The sequence below is a fragment of the Colobus angolensis genome, unplaced genomic scaffold (genome assembly GCF_000951035.1).
Source record: "Colobus angolensis palliatus isolate OR3802 unplaced genomic scaffold, Cang.pa_1.0 Scaffold140, whole genome shotgun sequence".
Taxonomy (NCBI): Eukaryota; Metazoa; Chordata; class Mammalia; order Primates; family Cercopithecidae; genus Colobus; species Colobus angolensis.
Window position 1 is genome coordinate 4226035 of NW_012114489.1, and position 25222 is coordinate 4251256.

General features: G+C 41.5%; 2 protein-coding genes across 3 annotated transcripts; both read left to right on the forward strand.

Moving 5' to 3' along the window:
• Positions 1-955: 955 nt before the first annotated feature.
• On the forward strand, positions 956-3301 carry LOC105506855 (melanoma-associated antigen B18). The gene is made up of 3 exons (XM_011935141.1): positions 956-1080; positions 1472-2604; positions 2730-3301. Exon 2 carries the CDS (start codon positions 1534-1536, stop codon positions 2566-2568), a length of 1035 nt encoding a protein of 344 aa, XP_011790531.1. The 5' UTR covers positions 956-1080; positions 1472-1533; the 3' UTR covers positions 2569-2604; positions 2730-3301.
• A 17071-nt stretch (positions 3302-20372) lies between these two features.
• LOC105506856 (melanoma-associated antigen B6-like) lies at positions 20373-22040 on the forward strand. Of its 2 annotated transcripts, none has more exons than XM_011935143.1 (2): positions 20373-20634; positions 20761-22040. In XM_011935143.1, the coding sequence occupies exons 1-2, from the start codon at positions 20409-20411 to the stop codon at positions 21756-21758; spliced, it is 1224 nt and encodes a 407-aa protein (XP_011790533.1). In that variant the 5' UTR covers positions 20373-20408; the 3' UTR covers positions 21759-22040. The 2 variants fall into 2 exon arrangements, with proteins under 2 accessions (XP_011790533.1, XP_011790532.1); XM_011935142.1 differs by having other exon boundaries at positions 20409-20886; positions 21013-22040.
• Positions 22041-25222: the final 3182 nt, after the last annotated feature.

Genomic DNA, 25222 nt, shown 5'->3' on the forward strand with positions numbered 1-25222 from the left:
TAAAGGTTAAAAAAAAGAAGCCTCAAGGAATCTTATAAAAACATTTGTGCTACCTCAAGGCTTAAAGTCATTGAAATTCACTGTGAACTGGATTAGGATCTTATGCGAGGGGCAGAAGTAAAGCTTTTCAGAAATCCAAACCTGACTCAGCCAGTGTAGTAGAAACAAAACAAAAGTAATATACAAAGCATTAAATTGAAAGTAATGGTTTCAAATAAGGAAAGATCCTAGCTACTCCAGATTTTCTCTAAGAAGTTCTTTTCTGGATTCCTTTTAGTGCCTGAATGAAAGATCCTTTGATGCTTCTGTCATCCTCATTTTTCTCCTAATGTACCGTCCTGAAAACAATCTATTTCAATAAATTTGAGAGGGCTTTAAAAATAAAAAAAAAAAGTGTAATGAAAAATATACCATTCAAAAGAGCAGCAACATTCAAAATATACCTAAAAAGAACATTAACAAAAACATACACACTCTATCAAAGCAAATATAAAAATTTACTGATAGACTTAGGTGGATGCCTAAGTAGAGCAATACAATATGTTTATACGTGGTGAACATAATATTGTACAGATGTCAATTATCTTTATTTACAGATTTAGTACCTTATTTGATGGCCTCAAGTCAGCAGAGAAGTGGCCCGGTACCTATAAAAAGTCACAATAAGACACTGAGTGAGGACTGAGGGCATTACCTACTCAAGAAGAGGGACCCCACAGAACCCCACCCCTACTGTCAATCTTGGGAGGCCCCAGGTATGGCTGCTAGGCTCAGGCTACACCTTACTTCCTACTCTGGACTCAGGGAAATGATCCTTTTTCTGAGGCTGACTGATTCAGCTTAGCAAAGAGAGAAGTCCCAGTGCCTGCAAAGTCAATGAAAGAAATAGATGTATTTCTTTAAGAACTGCCCCTCCCCCAGAACGCAGAACTATTTGCTGTTATGCTGGGAGAGCAAGGTGGGCGTGGCAGGAAGTGTTTCTCTTGACCTATATTCCACGTCATCAAGCTGTTACGGGCGAAGCCTTGGTCTGAAACATGTAGCCAGAGAAATAAATTTCAGGATCCGGCAGGTGTCAAAGTGAGTATCGTTTGTTATGACCTTCGAGACACACTTTTCCCAGAACAGAGGCTGCCTCATAGAGACCCATCCTTCTCTGCTCTGTCCTGCTCCAACCGTCAACTCTGTGTGTCCCAAAGCGCAGCTGTTAGGCCTAATACCCTTACTTCCTGTTGGTCTAAAGCGAGGCAGCCTCAAGTCAACAGAGGGAGGACTCAAAGGACTAAAGTAAAATTAATATCCTGAGTTAGAACTGATGTGATAAACCCCCACGGAACAGTCCCAGCCCGCTCCTGCCTTATGGGTTCCTAAAGCAATACCCTCAAGAGAACCAGCAGAGGTGGCCATTCTTAGACCAAGGTAGAATCTCCCTACCAAGGCTGTGAACACTATCTTATCCTCCGTCTTCTAGGGTGACCTCTTCATCAACCCAACTGCCTGCACTATTGTCTGTAGTCCCTGACAAGAGTAATTATGCCTCGAGGTCAGAAAAGTAAGCTCCGTGCCCGTGAGAAACGCCACCAGGCTCGTTTTGAGAATCAGGATCTGGGAGCTACTCAGGCCACTGTGGCAAAAGGAGAGTCACCCTCCTCTGCCAATCTTCTCTTTGGTGATAGATCCCAGAATTTGCCTGCTGCTGAGACACTTAGCATCCCTGAGGCGCTTCAGGGAGCCCCATCCACCACCAATACTATTGCACCTGTTTCATGCACCAGTTCAAATGAAGGTGCCAGCAGCCAAGATGAGAAAAGTCTAGGTTCCTCAAGGGAAGCTGAGGGCTGGCAAGAAGATCCCTTAAGCAAGAAAGTAGTGTCGCTGGTGCAGTTCTTGCTTCAGAAGTATGAAAAGAAAGAGCCAATTACAAAGGGAGATATGATAAAGTTTGTTATCAGAAAGGATAAGGGTCACTTCAATGAGATCCTCAAGAGAGCCACTGAGCACATAGAGCTGGCATTTGGTGTTGATTTGAAGGAAGTGGATCCCATCAGGCACTACTATGCCTTTTTCAGCAAACTAGACCTCACCTATGATGAAACAACCAGTGATGAAGAAAAAATTCCCAAGACTGGCCTCCTGATGATTGCACTGGGTGTGATCTTCATCAATGGCAACCGTGCCCCAGAAGAGGCAGTCTGGGAAATTATGAATGTGATGGGTGTATATGCTGATAGGAAGCACTTCCTCTATGGGGATCCCAGGAAGGTCATGACCAAAGATTTGGTGCAGCTAAAGTACCTGGAGTACCAGCAAGTGCCCAACAGTGATCCTCCACGCTATGAATTCCTGTGGGGTCCAAGAGCTCACGCTGAAACTAGCAAGATGAAAGTCCTGGAGTTTGTAGCCAAGATGCATGATACCGTCCCTAGTGCCTTCCCATCCTGCTATGAAGAGGCTTTGAGGGATGAGGAACAGAGAGCCCAAGCCGGAGTTGCAGCCAGGGCTCATACTGCTGCCATGGCAAATGCACGTTCCAGAACCACGTCTAGCAGCTTCTCCCATGCTAAGTGAAATCTGAGGTTGGTTCTTCACTTTTTGGTCGAAAAGGTCTGTCAACATTCTAATAGTGGAGGGCCATGGTGGGGCTGGAAGAAATAAGCGTATATCATCTTTGCATTCCTATTGTATATTGATAACTAGAGTTTTACTTTTCCTTCTTTTTTTCCCCCTAGGTTACATTTCAAATGTTGAAGTCTGAAGAAGATTGTTTTCTTTGTGGAAGAAAAAAGCAATCAACATTCTAAGTAGTGAATGGCCAGGGTGGGTCTGGAGGGAACACAGCATATATCATTTTGTGTTAATATTCTATAGTAACTTGGAGTTGTATCTTTTTCTTTCTTTCTTTTTTTTTTTTGGTGTTATATTTCAAATGTTGTTTCTTTTAATAGAAGTTTTAGATTACTTCAGAATCGAAATTTATTAATGACTTTGGTTACACATGTATTGCTATTTAAGAGTAGGAGTTTTATTGTTCTGTAAAACAAATTGGGAAACCTTCTTTCATATTTAATGAGCCAGAACAAGGAAACACAGTATTGGAATAGGTATTTCCTTAAAAAATGTGAAATGATTTAGCAGTAACTAAAATTTTGGAGATCAAAACATAGGTGAGAAAAAGTAAAACTTTTCAGTTCTTGGTTTTCTTTATCCATTTTATTCTGTTATATAAAAATAAAAGAGTCATACCTGGATTGGCTTAGCTTACTGAAGAAGGTAGGAAAAAATAAAATGTTTATGAACTAGCATCTATGGTTACTGCCTCATTCATTCCTCCAATATTAATAAAACATCTGATTTTTGAAAGTAATTTTGTTAGAAATGGGAAAACTAGGATACAAAACATCCAGCCCTGCTTAGACTTTTACAATTAATGAACAATAATAATGCATGGAAGATGGTGAAATACTTCTAAGACCTAAAAGACAAGTAAGAAGAGGGAGTAAGGAGGTAAGGAGTTAGAGAGGGGTTTGGGAAAAGTGCTGCAGTGTATCTGGCTGAAAATGGTAAGGTGCAAATTCTCTGAAGAAAGGCCCTTTTAGACTTTTGGAAACTATGAGTCTCTCAGTGGGATATACTTTTAATTTAAGCTGGGTGGTGGGCTACATGAAGCCATGGGACTGGAGAGCAGAGGCCAGGCACTCAGATGGTGTGTCTCATTGTTGAAGGACAAAACCCTGAAGTGGAAACCTCCACTTAAGAGTCACCTTGGTGACATCAATAAAGCAGAAGAAAACCTCTTGGAGCAGAAGTGGATAGTATCCTGTGCTCTTGTTCACATTCAGTTGAACACATAGCATAATCTAGTTATTTTATGTACAGCCTTTCCAGGGAATTTTTGAGAAATAATGGTGAAACTGCCTTCATGTGGGATGCTGAAAAGCTACTGTGTTGGCTCCTTTGCTCTGAACTGAGAGAGCCAGATCCTAGTATTTAAAAGGACATATTTTTGAGACAGGGTCTGGTTCTTTTTCCCAGGCTGGAGCACAGTGGTGCAATCATGGCTCACTATAGCCTTGACTTCCCAGGCTCAAGCAATCCTCCCACCTTAGCCTCTCAAGTAGCTGGGACTAAAATCACACATCACCCTACCCAGCTAATTTTTTGTGTTTTTGTAGAGACAGAGTTTCACCACGTCACCAAGGCTGGTTTTGAACTCCTGACGTCAAGTGATCCACCCACCTCAGCCCCCCAAAGTACTGGGAATATAGGTGTGAACCACCACACTCAAAAGGATATTTTAATTAAGTTATCTTCAGTGTAATTTGGCAAACTCTAAGGGAGAACACATTTAATGATGATGAAATGAATGAAAATAGGGGTGGTTTGGATGGAATGGCACCTGGGAGGGAATTTGTTGGTCTTTGACACAAATTCTAGGACTTTGTGTTTCATTCAACTGGGGAAGACTCCCTACATGCAAATTCAGCAACTTATATTCAGATGGGGAAATTTTATTTACTTTTATATGCTAAATACATAATGGGCTAATTTGACATTAACTGTCCTAGAAAGCTGCATATTTTCCTGAATTAATAAAAAATAAATCTCCCCAGAGGGGAGGGTGATATCATCTGTAGTAAAAATATTTATATAACTACCATTCTTTAAAGACCCAATATTTTCCATAATTCTGCTAAGTGCTTCATATCCATTACATAGATTCCAACAGTACTACAAGTTAGGGCTTATCAGACATTATTTGCCAAACTTATAATTTTAAGTTTACATGGCTGATAGGTGACAGAGCTGAGACTAGATCACTGGTCTAATGTGGCCAGAATTATTCTAAGTTCACATTTTTCCACTCCTTCCAATCTGAGACAGATCTTTTGTCTAATTTACTAGTCTTTTCACTACTGCAAAATCTATTACAATTAAAAATAAAGGACTCTGGCCAAAGTACTAGAAGCAGACCTGTATTAGGTTGTTCTCACATTGCTATAAAGAAATATCCGAGACTAGGTAATTTATAAAGAAAATAAGTTTAATTGGCTCATGGTTCTATAGGCTATACAGGAAGCATAGCAGTATGTGCTTCTAGGGAGACCGTGGGAAACTTACAATAATGGAAGGTGAAGGGAAAGCGCTCAAGACCCACATGGCTGGAGCAGGAGGAAGAGAGAGAAGGGGTGAGTGCCACACACTTTTAAACAACCAGATCTCATGAGAACTCAGGGCAGTATGAAGGGGGAAATCTACCCCCATAATCCAATCACCTCTCACCAGACGTCATCTTTAGCCTCGGGGATTACCATTCACCATGAGATTTGGGTGGGGACACATAGCCAAACCGTATCATTCCACCCCCAACCCCTCTCGAATCTCATGTCCTTCTCACATTGCAAAATCCAACCATCCCCTCCCAACAGTGCCCCAAAGTCTTAACTCATTCCAGCATTAACTCAAAAGTCCAAAGTCTCATCTGAGACAAGGCTAGTACCTTCCACTTTTAGGGAACAAAAAAAAGTTACTTCCAAGATACAATGAGAGTAAAAGCATTGGTTAAATACTTCCATTCCAAAAGGGAGAAATCAGCCCAAAGAAGGGGAATACATGCCCCTTGCAAGTCAGAAACCTAGCAAGGCAGTCATTAAATCTTAAAGCTCCAAAATAATCTTTTTCTTTTTTTTTTGCGACGGAGTTTCACTCTTATTGCCCATGCTGGAGTGCAGGCCTTCTGCATTCAAGCGATTCTCCTGCCTCAGCCTCCAAAATAGCTGGGATTACAGATGTGCGCCACCATGCCTGGCAAATTTTGTATTTTTTTTTTTTAGTAGAGACAGGATTTCACCATGTTGGTCAGGCTGGTCTTGAACTCCTGACCTCAAGTGATCCATCTGCCTCGGCCTCCCAAAGTGCTGGGATTACAGGTGTGAGCCCCCGTGCCTGGCCCAAAATAATCTTTTTTGACTCCATATTCCATATCCAAAGCACTCTGATGCTCCCAAGCTCCACCCTTGTGGCTTTGCAGGCTTTAACCCTTGTGGTTGCTCTCATGGGCTGGCACTGAGTGCCTGCAGCTTTTACAGGTGCATAGTCCAACCTTCCAGTGGCTCTAACATCGTAGAGTCTGGAGGACGATGGTCTTCTTCTCGTAACTACACTAGACAGTGCCTCCGTGGGGATTATGTATGGGGGCTCCAACCCCACATTTCCCAACACTGCCTTAGTAGAGGCTCTCCATGAGGGCTTGGGCCCTGCAGCAGGCTTCCGTCTGGACAACCAGGTGTTTCCATACATCCTCTGAAATCTAGATGGAGGCTCCCAAGCCTCAAGTCTTGTACTCTGTGTAACCATAGGCTTAATATCATGTGAAAGCTGCCAAGGCTAACAACTTGCACCCTCTGAAGCAGCAGCCTGAGTTGTACCTGGGCCCCTTTGAGCCACAGCTGGTGCTGGAGTGGTCGGGATGCAGGCAGCAGTATCCTGAGGCTACACAGAAAAGCAAGAGCAGGTGGGGAGGGCTGGGCAGAGCCCACAAAACCAACCATTCCTTTCTCCTAGACCACTGGGCCTGTGATGGTAGGGGCTGCTGTGGAAGTCTCCACAATGCCTTCAAGGCCATTTTCCCAGGGTCTTTCTTGGCTATTAGCACTCGGCTCCTTTTCACTTATGCAAATTTCTGCAGCCTGCTTGAATTCCTTCCCTGAAAATAGGCATTTGTTTTCTACTACATGGCCACACTGCAAATATTCCAAACTTTTATGCTCTGCTTCCCCTTTGAATATAAAGTTCCAGTTTTACATCACTTACTTGATCACATATATGAGCATATATTGTTAGAGGCAGCCAGCTCACATCTTGACTGCTTTGCTACTTAGAAATTTCTTCTACCAGGTAACCTAAATCATCACTCTCAAGTTCAAAGTTCCACAGATCCCTAGGGCAGGGGCACAGTGCCACCAGGTTCTCTGCTAATACATAACAAAAGTGACCTTTGCTCCAGTTCCCAGTTTCTTACTTCCATCTGAGACCTCCTGAACCTGAACTTCATTGTCCATTTCACTATCAGCATTTTGGTCACAACCATTTCACAAGTCACTAGGAAGTCCCAAATTTTCCCTTATCTTCCTGTCTTCTGAGTCCTCCACAACCTTCCAAACTCTTCCCATTACCCAGTTCCAAAGCTGCTTCCACATTTTCAGGTATCTTTATAGCAGTCCCCCACTCCTTGATACCTTGGGCAGCCCTTCTTTTCTTTATAAATTATCCAGTCTCAGATATTTCTTTATAGCAAAGCCATTATCACATTGTTCTAAAGAAATACCTGAGACTGGGTAATTTATAAAGAAAAGAGGTTTAATTGGCTCACAGTTCTGTAGGCTGTACAGGATGCTTCTGCTTCTGGGGAGGCCTCAGGAAACTTGCGATCATGGCAGAAGGTGAGGGGGAGGCAGGCACGTCTTACGTGGCTGAAGCAGGAGGAAGAGAGAATGGAGAAGTACTACACACTTTTAAACAACAAGATCTCATGAAAACTCAGGACAGTACCAAGGGGGAAATCTGCCCCCATAATTCAATCACCTTCCACAATGCCCCACCTCCAGCCCTGGTGCATGCATTTCAACATGAGATTTGTGGGAGGACATAGATCCAAACCATAACAAGGCCTAAAGAAGGAAGGTAAAGATGAGAATAAAGCATACATTTGGGATTATTTGTGGGATTCATTTTCTGAGGATCCTCCTGTCCCAAGCCCAAGGTTTCCTTGAGAGTAGATTCTGCCCAAGTGCTGGGACATGAGTCCTGATTCAGCACTTTCTTACATTACATCACCTTTCCCCTAAGTATTCCCCAGTGTGCCTTCATGTACAAAATGGCACCTTGTCTTCTACCGAGCTCTTCACTGCCTTCTCTGAAGACTGCACCCCTGTTTTCTGTGATATGGACAGACCAGAATCACTTGCCTGCCTCTAGACTTAGAGCATTCTGCTGTCTGCAGATGCCCCTTGGAGGCCCCATCCCTCTCAGTGGAACCTCTGACAGTGATTTTTTGATATCTGATTACCACAAACTCCCCTTCCACCCCACATCTTTAAGTAGTCTTAAAGTGTATTTCAAATGAACCAATTATTAGAGTCTGGTTCTGATTTTTCACAGACCACGTACTGGTTCTTGGGATGTAACTGAAGTGTGAGAGAAGGCTTTTTAAAATAACCCAGATTTTCAGCAGGATTTTTAAAGGGTGTGCTATTTGAGAGCAGCCCCTGAACAAATGCACTGATGGGTGAGCCTACCTAGATGGTCAAAAACAAAGCTACCCTCATGAGTTGGAGGTGAGGAAAGGCCAAGGAAATCACTGTGAAGCAAACATCGACCGAGGCCAAATTCCTCAGTCCTCCCCCGATCAGTCTGTCTAAGAAGAATAAATGGCTTTTTGGCAGACATGCTGTGCTTGAACAGCAAAGACAAAAATAATTCACCATTGTTGTGCTGCCTCTTATATCAGTACTTGTCCCAGAGGAAAATTCTGATTTTTTCCCTTGTGCCAAATGGCACTTGTAAGTGTCCTGCATGTTCAGTCATGTCGAGGTTTGCAGAATTCATAAGTCAAGATCGTTACCATGCAGAAATAGAAAGGTGCATATTCTTATCCTATTGACACTCAGTGCCGTGAGATCAGTGCAGAAAGGTGCTACTGAATGAAAAAGGAGAATTCTCCATGCTGAGATTTTACAGGGTCCTTTTGAAAATGAAATGTGATCCTGTATTTGAAAGCAACTGTCATGTAGGAAGCTGACAGAAATTGTTGAAGAATTGCAAATTTGCCTCCTTAGAAACTCCACCAAGAAATGAAGAGGGTTGTTTTCATAACAAAGTCTAATAATTATTCCTTTACCAAGCACTTATTATGTAACAGTTAATGAGAGAGACTGCAAGTGCCCATCCACATGGTGTCTTACTCTCCTTTCTGGACTCATGGGAAGACTACATTACCTAGTTCACCTGTAGTTAGGAAGGATTATGTGACTTCCCTTGCCCCTGAAACATAAGCTATCAAGAGCTCATGCTGAGATGTAAAGCAACATGTTGGAGGCAGCCTGTATCTCTGGATCACCTGTTAGTGGAAACCTCTGCCTACTTACATCAGATTTTATGTGTATGAGATATGAACTTTTGTTGTTTTAAGCCATTCAGTTGCAGGTTTTGTATGTTGTATCAGCTAGAAGTTACTTTATATAAGTAATGCACAACTACTATTTTTGTGGTTAGTTGTATTAAAGTATTTTCATTACAAAGGTAATAGTACATACATTCTTGTTATCAAAAATTCTAACGGTATGGAAATCACAATCTCCCCCTTTCCTCAAAATTCAGCCCCCTCTCTGGAGGTAACCACAATTAATCTGGTATGTATCATTTTAAAGCTGATACTAGGCTTTTTCATATATAGGTGTGCTATAAAAATATATTGAATTTTTAATATATATAGGTAACAATGTCCATATTGTTCTGCCTCTTGACCTGATGATTTAATAAAATGAGTGCAGGATATTTCCACGACAGCGCATTTAGACCCACCTTACTTTTAAACTACTCTCTAGAATTATTATGTTTGTACAATAATTAATTGTTTCCTGATGGACATATTAATTGTTTACCATTTGTCGCTATGATTAATGAAACTAAAATGAACATTTTTGAACATGAAATCTTGAGGAAAATGTGCACACCTTCTCATAAGAAAGACACAGAGAAGTACAAATTGGATTAAAGTGGGAAAGGTGTGAAGACTGACATGTTTTACAAATGTTGTACTGCTAAAGTTCTGTTTCCAAAATGCTATACTGCAGTCCCTAGTCTCTTAATGTATATGAGTGCCTTATATTCTTAGAGACATTTACTTTTATCATTCTTTTACATTTTATTCAATCTTTGTGGTGAAAAATATTGTCTCATTGTTATTCGAAGCACATGGAACAGGTCTTCGGCCTTGAATTGAAAGAAGTCAACCCTATAGTCATTCTTCTTATGCCTTTATTAGGAAGCTGGATTTCCCCCAATGAGAGAAGTCTGAGTGGTGGTAAGTGGTTATCTAAGACCAGTCAGTTTCCTAATAACTCTCCTGGGTGTGACCTTCTTGAAGGGCAACTGTCACACTGAAGAGAAAATCTGGAAATTCCTGAATACAATGAAGGTGCAGGATAGAAGCTAACGCTTCATCTACAGACAGCCAGAAAGCTCATTACCAGAAATTTGGTACAGGAAAAGTACCTGGAATACTGGCACGTGTCCAATAATTATCCTTCACTCTATGAGTTCCTGCAGGGTGAAAGAGCCCATGCTGAAACCAGAAAGATTAAAGTCCTGGAAGTTTTGACCAAGATCAATGATACAATCTGTAGTATCTTCCCAAATCTGTATGAAGAGTCTTCAAGAGATGGGAGAGAGCAGGAGTGAGACTGGCACGCCTATCTATGAACAGTGCATGTTCTGGGGCTACTGTCCCACTGCTTCTCCCATCTGTAATGAATAAATCTGAGTTAGTTTCTCCATTTTGTGGTTGAAGAAAGTAGTCAACAGTCTAAGTAGTGAGGGACTGGTATTGGACTGGAGGAAACACAATGTGTAACATTTTGTCTTCCTGTTTTATGTGGCAACACAGAGTTTACCTTTCTTTCTTTCTCTTTCTTTCTTCTTCCTTTCTTTCTTTTCTTTCCTTTCCTTCTTTTTCTTACTTTCATTCTTTTATAGTTTCTTTCTTTCTAGTTCATTTCTAAATGTTGCTCATTTTAACAGAAAATGTGAATAGCCTTACGAGTATATGAATCACCACTTCAATTATTCAATACATTTGTTGCTGTGTATCAGGTTTAAGAGTAGAAGTTTTCTATTTTATAAAACAAATGTGGAAATTTTCCATCTCATTTTATCATTTGGAACAGGATAACAGAGCATCAAGTAGGTGTTTCTTTGGAAATATGAAATAACTCAGTTGTAAAGTTTTGAGGCTCAAAAACTGGAGATCAAGTGAAATGTGTACAGAGGTTATCCTATGCCTATCCCACCACTGTGCACCGGATGTGTTAGGACTGATGACTAGTCTCTTTCATTTCACAGGTCCACAAATAGAGATTTATTGTCCCCAGCTGGTATGCTTAATGAACTACTCTCCACACAGCCTCATCATGTGCAGTTGGACCTGATTTAGATGATGAGACTTGAATTTTGAGCTGATGTTGTAATTGAGTCAGATTTTGGGGGACCTTGGAGGAAGTTAAATGTATTTCGAATAAGGTAGGAACATTAAACATTGGGACCTAGAGAATGGACTGTAGCTGACAGAGTCTCATGGGTATCCCATGAGCTCCACCTCTTGACAGTCATGCCTTTGTGTGTGACTATCCTTGAGCATTAGTAGGCCTGTGACTTGCTTCTATGTAATCAGTCATTGTAAAGATGATGAAATGACATCCTCATGATTATATTACATGTGTTGAGGAAACAGTTAGAAACAAAATATCCTGCTAATGCAAAAATACCTCTCCGCAAAATATATGGCAAATAAAAAACAATTCAGACTTAGTAAGAAGAGACTTTTCTCAAAAATAATTATTGCAAGAGAGACTTTTGAAATAGGTGGAGACTACTGCAATAGGAAGAACACTGTGACTGTAAGATATGCAAGTATCTCAAGAGTTAGGCAAAGCTTTTCTTTTATAGAGAGAAATAAACAAAGCTAGAAAGAACCAGGTGTGTGAGGAAGTGGGATGAAAGGCTGTTGTGACTTGATAGTTGATTAGAGAATTTTTACCCTGAGGCCAATCTATCCTCAAGAGGGGTTGCATACTGGCTTAGTTGAGAGTGGGCCAAAGTTCACGAGCTTGGAGGAAAAAGAAAATCCTAACCAAAGTTTGGCCAACAAGTATTTTGTTTCGATTGATTAGTAGAAACAAGCAGTTTATTTGTCATGTACAAGGAAAAGAAAGGGAATATTGAGGATCTTTGTCTGGGCTTGTCATCGGTAAACCAGAGAGGCTTCCATGAATCTTGTCTAAGTCATGTGGTGAAGAGTGGTTCTTTCCAATAAACCTTTTTCTGCTAGAAAACAAAGTTGGGGCTTCAAGGGGAGAAAGAAAGTTTCTTAATCTGCACTGTTTCCCAAGATCACAGGGCTTAGGTAAACGTCAACATTATCATATAAGAAAGAAAAACAAGTTTTATTGAATAATCATTAAACTGGAATGTGATGCACATCATAGGCAATCCACTAAAGAGATAGCAAAGACAGAAAGCAATCTCCACCTTTTATGTAGTCAAGCCGATACAACCTGTTAAATACATATTCTTCGTATAAAAGATAATTAGTCCTCAAGGAAGAGAACTTGATGGCACCATTTGTCATGCAGAGTCCTTTCTAAATTCACTTAATAATTAAGGTGGCCTTCTGTGTTGGCTAATTGTTTTCATCAAAAGGGAAAACAATCCTGAGCTATAAAACTGGCAAGTGGCTTATTTAGCTTATAAAAGAAAAGATTTTATATTTATAGTTTCTCTGAAGTAAATGCTCTAAGAAAAAAGGGTGGGGAAAATTCTCCTTTTTCTGTACCAGGAGAGAGGAATTAAAACAAAGTCAAAGTATCAGTTTTGTATTGCTCTTTAGTTTCTGAGGCTACCAGCAAATCACCGAAGTATTAAATAATTATAGAGTCCCCTAATGGGACAAATTACTCCAAGTTTTCCTAGAAATGGCTAGAGAAAATTGTAGGAGAGCCCTAAAGTTCTTGAGGAATCCTTTGCCATAAATACTGGACTTCTGTATAAGCAAACACAAGACTATAGACTTGTGTGCTAGAAGAACAGAAAAAGAGGGAGAATAACATCAGATCATAGATCAACTAGAGAAAAATAAACATTGCAAATAATGGTACCAAAGTAACAAGTCAGAATAGTTGTATGATTATGGGTTAATGGAATGACACATTTATTTCTCTAAGATCTTATAGAAATATATATTGTGGTCAACTCTCTTTATAACATTTACTTTCCTTCTTTACTGGAAATATGGTGGTATTATATGGAGAATGACTTTTTTCTTTTTGATTCTTCCCCCCTTCTGTGTCATTCTTTTAAAATTAGTTTTATTACTTCTAAATGAGCTCTTAACAAAAGATATGGTTTTACATATGGCCATGGCTTATTGTTTTGGTAAGCTATTTTTCATGGTTCTATATGTTTAATTAAACAAGTTTCATTTTTCTCCATAGCCCAAAGTGATGCATAGATTTATTTCAGCTTAGAGCGCTTTTCCAGCATGGAGTGATACTGCCATATTCTGCCATACCCTTTGTCTTTCAGAAGGCACATCTTAAAATCAGGAGTCTTTTATTTTTCCAAGGAGCTCCACAGACACTTCATCCAGTGTATAAAACATGGTAACTTTACATTTGCACAGCAGGTTTCTTAGCTCTATTGCCAACATAGTGACACAGTGAGTGAGTTTAGATTTTTCTCCATTTAGCATCCAGATGAGAACACAGATCAGCTGATACCTTGAATGCAGTCAGGTAAAACTCTAAAGCAGAAACCTCAGTTGAGTTTTGCCTGGACACTTTACACACAGAAAACTGTGAGATAATAAATTTGTTTTTCTTGCCTTGCTAAATTGGTGATACGTTGTTATGCAGCAATAGAAAATGAATATAAGAAAAATAGTCTATTATATTTACCCAGATAGTAACTCTTCCTTCTAGTTTTTCTTCATTCTTTATGTTCCAAGTTTCTAAGCCGAAAGTGTTACCTGTAACAGGTAGAAATAAGTTAATGAAATGTTCGAGTAAGGAGGAGTTGTTCTTATCGACAAAGTTGAGGATAGCTGGAAGGAAGTATGTAGAATAGAGGTGGAAACCAGCCTTGCTCTGGGCTGGGAAGTACCCATGATTGATGAGGCAGGCAAGATAGCACCCATCCTCCTCCAGTTCCCCTCAGATTATGATCCTTTGGACCAATCTCTGGGTGACTTCTCCACATTTAAGCACAGGTTATCAGCCTAAATTCTTTCTCTCTGGAGACCCAAATACCACTTACACAGTAGAGAGTCCTCATTTAGGCACTTGCAAGGACAACCTGCCCTGTGTGGTTGTATTTGTTAGCCATTACTTTTAATGGCAAAACCACGATTACTTTTGCACCAACCTAATAGTTCACTAGCTAGAGGAAGAGGCTCTCACAACGGGATCATTCTAAGCTGCCTGCCCACTGTGGAATTAACTTGATGTTACTCCCTGCTTTCTGACCTCTTTTCATTCAGAGTAGTCCTGAAAGCAACACAGAGAGAGACTCCTCCCTTGCTCCATTAAGTACTCTAAACCCCAATTATAAGCTTCTACAAGAGGGTTTCCCAGCTAAACACAAGAATGTGCAGGATGCCTCCACTTGGACAAAAGCGGGAGAGGGCTATGCTCCAAAAAAATTTTTTTAACCTTACATCAGAAATATTGATCTTGCTGGGGAATGAGATAGGATACTGCTCCTGTCATGTGTGGATAAGTCAGCACTGCCTCTAACTCAGTAACATTTTGGTTCTCTTCAGTGTGTCTGTAATCATTCCTTAGTCACTACTTTCTATAACACTACTGTCAAATTTATACTTGTTGGGAAAGCAGAGATCCACTGGTCAGTGGGGAGACTGGTGCTGGTGTGCAGGCAGATGGAATGAACAGATCTTTGGCCCAGGTAGCTTTCTCCAAAGCCAGCAACATGTCTCATCCACTACTCTTTGAAAGTAAAGGTCCATCATGGTATCAGGGACAACAAATGGTATTGAGGGGGGAAAGGGGGAATAATGGAGTTGCCATTTATTAGAAGGACTTGCCATTTCTTCTCTAGCTCACACGTTACCCAGCCAGCCCTCCTGTTATTCACTTGACTAGTGTCCCCTGTCTTTCAGTACTTTACTTCCATACATCCTACTTGCCCAGTGCTGTTGTGTCCCTAGTTGAAAAAAACATATATGCAAAATTACTTTTATTCTTCTTTACTATTTTGTAAGTTTAAACATTTTTATCATGAAATATTTAAAGTAAGGGTTTAATCCCTCCTAGAATTGAGTTTTGTATAGTGTGAAGAAGTGTTCCACTTTTTTCATATTTGTATATCCAGTCTTATTTTAGTAAAAACACTCTTCTTTATCCACTTCCCTGAAATGACATTTTTAATAATCAAGAATCCATGTATAAGTAGGTCTATTTTAGGACATTCTATTCAGTTCTCCTAATCTATTTGCTTATCTCTGTAAGTATAGCATAAGTATAGCATAAAGTTTTAATTACTATAGTCTTTTGAAATTTATTTTACTTGGTAAAAATAATTGTGTATATGAGATACAATGTAATGTTTTGTCTGTGTATACATTGTAGAAAGATTTAATCAAAGTAACATAGCCATCATCTCATCAACTTATGTTTTTTTGTGGTGAAGACTTTAAAAATCCATTGTTTTAGCAATTTTGAAATGTGCGATATATTATGATTAATTGTGGTCACCATGTAGTGCAATTGATCACGAAAACTTACCCCTCCAGTCTAACTGAAACTTTATATTCTCTGATCAACATCTCTCTATTCTCTATCCCCAACACACTGGTTTCTAGTAACCTTTTACTCTCTGTTTCCATGAGATCTATGTTTTTAGATTCCACATATAAGTGAGATCATATCGTATTTTTCTTTCTGTTCCTAGCTTATTTCAGTTAGCATAATGTCCTCCAAGTCTATCCATGTTGTCATGAATGACAGAATTCCCTTATTTAAGGCTGTATAGCATTCCACTGTGCATATATGTGTGTGTGTATATATATATATATATGCATGTATATATACATATATGTATACATATATTGTGTATATGTTTATATGTATATACACATATATGCATATATACATACATGTGTATATACATATATATGCATATATACATACATGTTTATACATGTTACACATATATGTTACATTTATATGTATTAATAGACATATAGTCAATCATCTCAAACCCTGCCCCTGCTTTATCAACTAAGATTTTGTAAGATTTAAAATATTGTGTTTTTATTTCAACAATGTTCACAGCATTTTCACAAAGAGTAGATTCAATCTCAAGAAACTACTTTATTAGTTCATACATAAGAAGCAACTCCTCATCCATTCAAGTTTTATCATGAGATTACAGCAATTCAGTCACATCTACAGGCACCATTTCTAATTCAATTCTCTTGCTATTCTACCATATCTGCAGTTACTTCCTCCACTGAAGTCTTGAACCCCTCAGAATCATCCGTAAGGGTTAGAGTCCATTTTTTCCAAGCTCCTATTATGTTGATATTTTGACTTCCTTCCATCAATGACATGTACAATGGTGAATCCTTTCCAGAAGGTTTTCAATGTACTTTGCAAAGGTACATCATAGAAATCACAATCTTTGCAGACTTTTAAAATGTATTTCTTAAATAATAAGACCTGGCAGTGAAAATGACTTCTTGTTCCATGGGCTGCATAATGGATGCTATATTAGCAGGCATAGAAACAGCATTAATCTCTTTGTGTAGCTCCATTGCAGCTCTTGGGTAACCAGGTACATTGTTAATGATCTGTTAATGAGCACTCATATTTTGAAAGGAATCTTTTTTTTTTTTTTTCCTGAGCAGTAGGTCTTGACATTGAGCTTAAAATTTTCAGTAAGCCAAGCTGCAAAAAGATGTGATGTCATCCAGGCTTTGTTGTTCCATTTATGGAACACAGGCTGAGAAGATTTAACAAAATCCTTAAGGGTCTTAAAATTTATGGAATGATAAATGAGCACTGGCCTCAAACTAAAATCAGCAGCTACATTAGCCCATAACAACAGAGTCAGCTTGTCCTTTGAAGTTTGGCACCAGCAACTGACTTTTCCTATCTAGCTACGAAAGTCCTAGATGGCATCTTCTTCCAATATAAGGCTGTTTCATCTGTTTTTGAAAATCTTTAGTGTAGTCATCCTCATCAATGATCTTAGCTAGATACTCTTGATAACTTGCTGCAGCTTTTCCATCAGCACTTGCTTCATCTTGCACTTTTATGTTATGGAGAGAGCTTCTTTCCTTAAATCTCATAAACCAACCTCCCCTGGCTTTAAACTTTTTTTGTGCACCTTCCTCACTTCTCTCAACCTTCATAGAATTAAAGAGAGTTAGGGTCTTGATCTGGATCGGGTTTTGGATTAAGGGAATGTTGTGAGTGGTTTGATCTTCTACCTTCTCCAAATCAGCAATAAGGCTCTTTTGCTTTCTCATCATTTATACATTCACTGGAGCAGCATTTTTAACTTCCTTCAATAACTTTTCCTTTGCTTTGACAATTTGGCTAATTGTTTGATGCAAGAAGCCTAGCTTTCAGCCTCTCAGCTTTCAACACGCCTTCCTTACCTAAGCTTAATTATTTTCAACATTTGATGTAAAGTGAGAGGCATTTGAGCCTTTCTTTCACTTGATGACCTAAAGCCCATTGTACAGTTATCAATTGGCCTAATTTCAATATTTTTGCACCTTAGAGAAGAGGCAGGCCCAAATAGAGGGAGAAAGGGGAATGGCTGACCAGTCGAGCAGCCTGAACACACATAACATTTATCAATTAAATTTGCTATCTGATATGGGTGCTGTTCATGCTTCTCTAAAACAATTACAATAATAACATCAAAGATCACTAATCACAGATCACCATAATAATAGTCATGAAAATGTTTGAAATATTGCCATAAATACCAAATGTGACACAAATACACAAAGTTAGCACATACTGTTGGAAAGATGGCACTGAAGGACTTGCTTGAATCAACGTTGACACAAAGCTTCAATTTGTAAGAAAACACAATAACTGTGAAGTATAATATATCAGATTGCAATAAAATGAGATATGCCTATATTGCAAAGATAGCCATTCTCCTTAGGTTATTTACAGATATAGTTTTTATCTACAGCTTCCAAGATGACAACCAAGCTAGTGCTTCTTTCCCATGCCCAAAATTAACCATGGGAAATCTAAAGAAAAAATAAAGAACAATGGCATAAACATCAGCAAAATAACAAAATGAGAACCCCGAGAGACAATAAGTCTCTGTTGAACCAGTGCTTATATGGCAGCCCGCCCTGAAGTGAAAACAGATCCATAGCCTGAAGTAACAAACATGACAGCATTAGTTGCAGGAATTATTTTAAAGTTCTGCCTTTGCTTCTTTCTGCATGCCTGGGACAACGATTTTCTACAACTTCATTTAAAGAATCTGAGGCAACATCTCAGGTGCCACATGCTGGAATCATGGGGTAATAACAAACATTTGAGTTGGTTAAAGCAGTATGAGTTCAGACATTGTGGTAATAACCACCTAAAATCTCTATAGTGAATAAGGGCTGATTTTTTTAATGATCATTGTAATAGAATATAAAACATATACTAAAATAGAAGTGTCACAGTGAAGCACATGTAATAAGAATATTAATATACTCCTGAAACATTTGATGATGCTGATGTCAGCCAAGAGAAAGCACTGACAAAGCTGCCATGATAAGGAGTCCCCTTATTTTCTCCTTGATGATTTTTGAAGGCTATGGTTGGGAGAAGGGGATGAATTCATAACAAAAAAGGGAAAAATCGCAAGGCCTGACAGCAGTCAGTGGGTGGACCTTAATTGACTGCTGAAAGACCGCACATCTTAGAAAAGGAGAGGGCTCAGCATGTCTCCTCCTTTGCCCTAACTCCACAGCATAACTAACTGGCTGCAGCTAGGTCTAGGAGGCCCCAGGCAGTAGTGGCCAGGTGAACTGCACATGAGGAGTCTCAGGAAGTTGAAGTCTAGTCTGAGAGGGTGTCCTCAAGTCAGTAGAGGGAAGGAACATGGCAAGAATGAAGTGATGACACTGAGTGAGGGCTGAGGGCAAAGTCCATTCCGGGAAAGGGTGTCCCACAGAGCCCCATCCCTACTGTCAGTCTTGGAAGATCCTGGCATGGGTTCCCAGCTCAGGCTCCACCTTACTTCCTACTCAGGACTCTCTCGGAATGAGATCCTCCATCTCCTGTTGACTGATTCAGCTCAGCAGACAGAGAAGTCTAAGGGTCCACGAAGAGCACCGGAAAGAATTTTATGTGAGTTTTTCGGCAGCCACCCAGTCCACAGAACACATGGTGAGTGACAGAGTCCCACCCCTGCTGTTATGCTGGGAAGGCCAGGTGCGCATGGCCGGAAGTGGTTCCTCCTGACTTCCGCATAGAAAAGCGGCCAGGCAGGAGGCCTTGGTCTGAAAAGTGCTGCGTCAGGTCAGCGGAAGGGGGCATCCCAGATCTTCTCAGGTATCTTAGTGGGTATCTTGACCTAGAACTCGGGGGACATTCCCCAACAACAACCCTCTACCCCCTAAAAAAGGGCAGCTTCAGAGAGCCCTGCCCCATCCTGCTAAGATGGTAACTGAGGAGTCCCGAAGCATGGCTGTTAGGCCCAAAGTCCATTCGCTTTTTCCTTGGGGTCGAAAACCGTGAAGTCCTCGGTCGAAGGCTGGTGGACTCAGGTCAGTAGAGAGAGAAATCTCAGGCACTGCGTAGCTAAGAGGAATACTCTGCTTAAGACTGAAGGGACTCCATGCCGCAGCACGGGTTGCACCGAAATACGCCCCTGATGTCAGCCTGGGGGTCCGGGCAGGTCTCTAGAGAGAGGTGCATTCTCTCTTTGTTCCCGTGAGAGTCAGAGAGGTAGGTCCCTGGTTGTAAGAAGGTGGCAGCAGGTCAGCGAGGGTGATTTCCAGGTTGTGGGAAGAGTCAGGATGAGGAGTCTGATGACCGTGGGGACCGTTCTCAATATAACAGCAAGAGCACTCAAATGCCTCCGCTGCCGTCAGCCCTAGGCTGTCTGGGTGTCCCGGAAAGAAGTGTTGCGCAGGAGTGCTTCTTTATTTCTTCCTCGTTAGTGCTGTAAAAATTCCTAGTGTCAATTTCAGAGCTGCAGAGGGGAATGGGCCTCTGGGACTTGACTGCAATTTTTATGATGATCCAGAATAAAAACGGTGAGGACCACACCTCTGAACAGAGGGGCCCCCACTGCCCGTCCCTGCTGTCACCTCAGTAAGCCCCAAAATGGGCTGTCATGCTATAGTCTAACACTCACTCTTAACTTCCTCCTAAGTTCGAAGGAGACAAACAGACCAGGAGAACAGGAGTCCTGCGAGTTCCTGGAGCAATTGTTTCATGGAAACCTCCAGAAGGGCCCCTGGTTAAAGCCAGGATAGTTGCTCTCTGCCGAAGGTGTTGACATGATGTCACTCTCTCCCGTCCAGGTGCCAACCTTGCCAACCTTCATATCCACACTCCTACCTGCTGTCATAGGCCACAGCCACCATGCCTCGGGGTCAGAAGAGTAAGCTCCGTGCCCGTGAGAAACGCCGAGAGACCCATGGTCAGCCGCAAGATCTCACGGGTCCCCAGGTCACTGCAGAGAAGGAAGAAGAGTCTCGCTCTTCCTCATCCTCTTCTGCTGTTTGTCGGGGTGCTCGTCGTAGGTCTTCTGATTCCTCTGTTCCTCAGGAGTCTCAGGGAGCTTCACCCACTGACTCTCCTGATGCAGGTGCTTCATGCTCAAAATCTGATGTGGCTGCCAAGGGTAAAGATGAGAAAAGTCCTAGTGCCTCCCGTGATGCCTCCGTTTCTCAAGAGTCTCAGGGAGCTTCACCCATTGGCTCTCCTGATGCAGGTATTTCATGCTCAAAATCTGATGTGGCTGCCAAGGGTCAAGATGAGAAAATTCCAAGCACCTCTCCTGATGCCTCCCTTCCTCAGGAGTCTCAGGGAGCTTCACCCACTGGCTCTCCTGATGCAGGTGTTTCATGCTCAAAATCTGATATGGCTGCCAAGGGTCAAGATGAGAAAAGTCTAAGCATCTCCCCTGATGCCTCCGTTCCTCCAGAGACTCAGGGAGCTTCACCCACTGGCTCGCCTGATGCAGATGTTTCAGGCTCAAAATCTGATGTGGCTGCCAAGGGTCAAGAAGAGGAAAGTATAAGCCCCTCCCTGAGAACTGCGTTCTTTACAACCACAGACCGAGATCCTCTAAACAGGAAGGCGAACAAGATGGTGCAATTCCTGCAGAAGAAGTTTGAGAAGAAAGAGTCCATTTTGAAGGCAGACATGCTGAGGCATGTCCGCAGACAGCACAAGCCTTGCTTCCCTGAGATCCTCAAGAGAACCTCTGAACGTTTGGTGGTGGTCTTTGGCGTTGAATTGAAAGAAATGGATTCCAGCGGCGAGTCCTATACCCTTGTGAGCAAGCTGGGTCTCTCCAGTGAAGGAAGTCTGAGTGGTGATAATGCGCTGCCGAAGTCGGGTGTCCTGATGGCGCTCCTAAGTTTGATCTTCATAAAAGGCAACCGTGCCACCGAACAGGAGGTCTGGGAGTTCCTGGGTGGGTGGGCGATATGTGATGGGATTCTGCACTCAATCTATGGGGATGTCCGGAAGATCATTACTGAAGATTTGGTGCAAGATAAGTACGTGGTTTACCGGCAGGTGCGCAACAGTGATCCTCCACGCTATGAGTTCCTGTGGGGTCCACGAGCCCATGCTGAAACCACCAAGATGAGAGTCCTGCGTGTTTTGGCTGAGATCAATAAAACCAGTCCCGGTTTATACCCACATCTGTATGAAGACGCTTTGATAGATGAGGTAGAGAGAGCATTGAGACTGAGAGTTTAAGGCAGGGCTGGCACTATTCCCTTGGCCAGGGCACCTTATGGGGCCACATCCTACAGATCCTCCCATTCTGAAGTAGAAATTTTGCTTTATGTTAGAAGAGAGTAGTGAGCTTTCTAAGTAGTGCAGTATAGTAGAGGCTGGAGGGAACAAGATATGTCTCTTTCTTTTGTCTTGTTATACATGAGTAACTTGTAGATTTATGTTTTATTTCTTTGTCAATTTTCAAGATGGTTCCTGTTAAGTGAAAGTTTATTTTGCTTCAGATTATACAATTATCAAAAACATAGCTCTCACATTCATGGTTGTTTAACCAATTTGAAAGTTACAGTTTGGGTATTAATAAAACAAAATCACACAACATATTTTCGTTGTAATTCAGAACTAGATAACATGGTAATAGAAAATGGATTTTGATATGAATCTTAAAGAACTCCACAATAAAATAGTTGACATCATAATATGATGAGAAAGAAAAGGAAAAACAGAAGTGTAAAAGTTGTTTAATTCTTGGTTTGCCTAATTCCTTTTCCTATTTCTTTTAGTATAAATAAAGGATATCTGGATTTATTTAGGTTATTAAGACTGCCGTTTGTTTTGTTCTAGTGCACTTCATATTCTATGTTATCTACTGCATCAAAAAGCCTTTCTGATTACAGGGTGGTATTTTCTGGGTTTAAAATAATCACATGAAATGCAGTGATCAATAGAAGCCAGAATGAGTTCACTAAAAACCTTCTTGAAAAAAGGCGGCTACATTCAAAGAACTTGCATAGGCTTAAATTCTCCCAAATAGTTTCAAGATGTGGTAATTTTGTTTCTTAATACATCGTTAGGAAAATTAAAAATTAATAATTTATGTAAAAACACATATTATGGTAACTGTCATTTATGACAGACTCAGTATTTCCTACTTAGTATGCCATATCTTTTATGGACAGTACTTATACCCCAAAATTCCTACAAGATGGGGTTTAGCAGACTCACTTCAAAATGAATAAATTGCACATTTCTAAAAGCTCACAAGCTTGTAATTGACAGAGCTGGGATTAGATCTCTGGTCTGGATTCATCTAGAGCCCACATTTTCCAGTCCTCTCAGCCTGAGCCAGACTTTGTGTCTTTTAATTCATTTTTCCTCTCACTGCCCAAAATGCTTATCAGAGCATTAAAAGGACACCGTACCCAAAGCACTTCTTTGGAATATACAACTAGAGTAATCACAATGCTGAATAAATCAGTAGTATGAATTGCTAAAAGAAAAAATAATACACAGTGACAGTATGATCATCTAGATATGCAACATCAGATAACCCAATAAGATCAGGAGCTCCCCAAATCATCCTGCTCTGCCCTTTCCCCATAGAAATTAAATATCCTCAAAGCAAAGTACATAATAGGCTAAGTCTGGCTGGCAAAGCAAAGAATAGATCAGTGTGCTTTTTTCACTGACAGCCCACCACCTGTCTGGAGCCTCCTGCCTTGTGGTACAGCTTCCCTATCTCATACAGAACCTGGGACAGGGAGCCATTGTCTGCAACGTTTGCAGTACGGAACCTGCTCAATTGTTTGCAGGTGTGTGACATTTCCCAGCAGGCTTAAAAAGAAAGGAGGCATGATGAGAACCCCCATAAATGAGGATTCTGGAGATCACTGCCTCAGAATATCGGGGTCACTGAGAGACCAGGCCCTGCCTACTCTCAGATCTAGAAGGCCCAAGCTATAGCAGCAAGCTAAAATTTCTCTATTTATTCAAGGTTCTCAGGTACATAAGAGTCCTGGTCTAAGGGTGGTGTGCTCTGGTTATTGGGAGGAGGATCTCAGCCTCTGAAAACTATCAAGAAGAGGACTCTGAATGAGAAATGAGGAATGATCCACCCAGAACAGTAGGGGCTCTTAAAGCTTTATCTTGCTTTCTGCCTTGGGTGGCCATAGGCAGGGCTATCTGGTTGAGGCTCCTCCTCATTTTCTCTAGGGCTTCTACTGGTGCCCCAGGGAGATAAAGGCTTTGATCTCATGGCAGTAGCTCCGATTCTGCCCATGAAGGAGATCCTCACAAGCCTGGATTGGATTTAAGGTGAGGATACTGGGGTAGCCAAGGAGTAGCACCCTGACTTCCCCCTCTGGTTTCTCAGTAAAGGAAAAGCTTTGGCTTGAGGCTGGCAGACTCAGCTTAGTAGAGGAAGGAGTTCCACATCCCCAAATCAATGTTAGAAACCTGAGTGAGAACTGAGGGAGCCACTGACTCCAAAACAGTGGAATCTTGTCGGATTCTGACCCTGCTGTTATTCCTCAGAGGATCCTCAATAACTGTGGCCAGACGTGGCTGTTCCTAACTTCCAATTGGGAGATTCCAGGAAGATATGGCCTTGGTCAGAGGAGTGCAGCCTCGAATCAGTGGAGGGTGGAGTTTCAGATTTCATTAGGTAGGAGTCAAGGTAAAGATGCTGAGGCAGGATAGAGGAGACCACTCACCCAACAACAGTGGGAATGCAGTGTTCTGTCCCTATTGTCAGCCCTAGGAGGACCAGGGCAGAACTCTCAGGCTGAAGTGCCCCCTCAGTTCCTCTGGGAGTGGTCTCAAGGAAGTGAGAGCCTTAGTCTAATGGGAACAACCCTATTCAGCAGAGGATGTTTAATAGGAGTCACACTGCTGACCCTAAACAGGGATGATGGTACTCCTCACAGAACAGGTGGAGCCACACGAAGCCCTGCCATTGGTGTCTCTCCCTGGCAAACCAGGAAATTCTGAGATGATGAGTCCCACTCATTTCCTTTTACGGCATCTCAAGGAGGTAAGGCACCTTCTAAAGGGTCAGCCTGCGGTTACCACAGGGATAAATTCCAGGTCATGCAAACAGTCAAGCCAAGGACCGTGAGGATGGAAGGAACCACTCAAATCATAACAGTACAGACAACGCAGAATCCCTCAGGTACTGTCAGCCATAGGTGACTTATTGATAGTATTAGGGAATTAAAGGTTGTATATGAGCAGACAGGCCTCTAGGTCTTGGGAATGTTCATTGTGAGGACCCTGAGCAAGGACTTAGGGGAGCAACCAACCTAGAACGGAAAGGAACCTACACAGCCCCGCCCCTTTCAGCCCTGGAAATCCCCAGGCACGAATAACCAGATATGTCAGCCACTCTCTCCTCGCCCTGTAGGACTCACATCACTAGAGGGAGGAGTCAGAGATCCTGGCTGAGTGAGGACTCAAGGAGTCGCAAACCCTTGAACAGAGAAGTCCCATGGAGTCTTTCTCTTGCTATTAGTTCTCAGAATCCCCTAATAGCTCCAGCGTGATCACTTTGACTTCTACATCTGGGGACTCCAGGTGGTGAGGAACTTGGTCTGAGGCTGGCCATCTCATCATAGAGGACATTACCAGGTTGAGCCAGGAGTCAGGGTGAGGATCATGAGGATAGAGCAGAACATGAAACGTTTAACAACGGAGGCAGCATATAATCT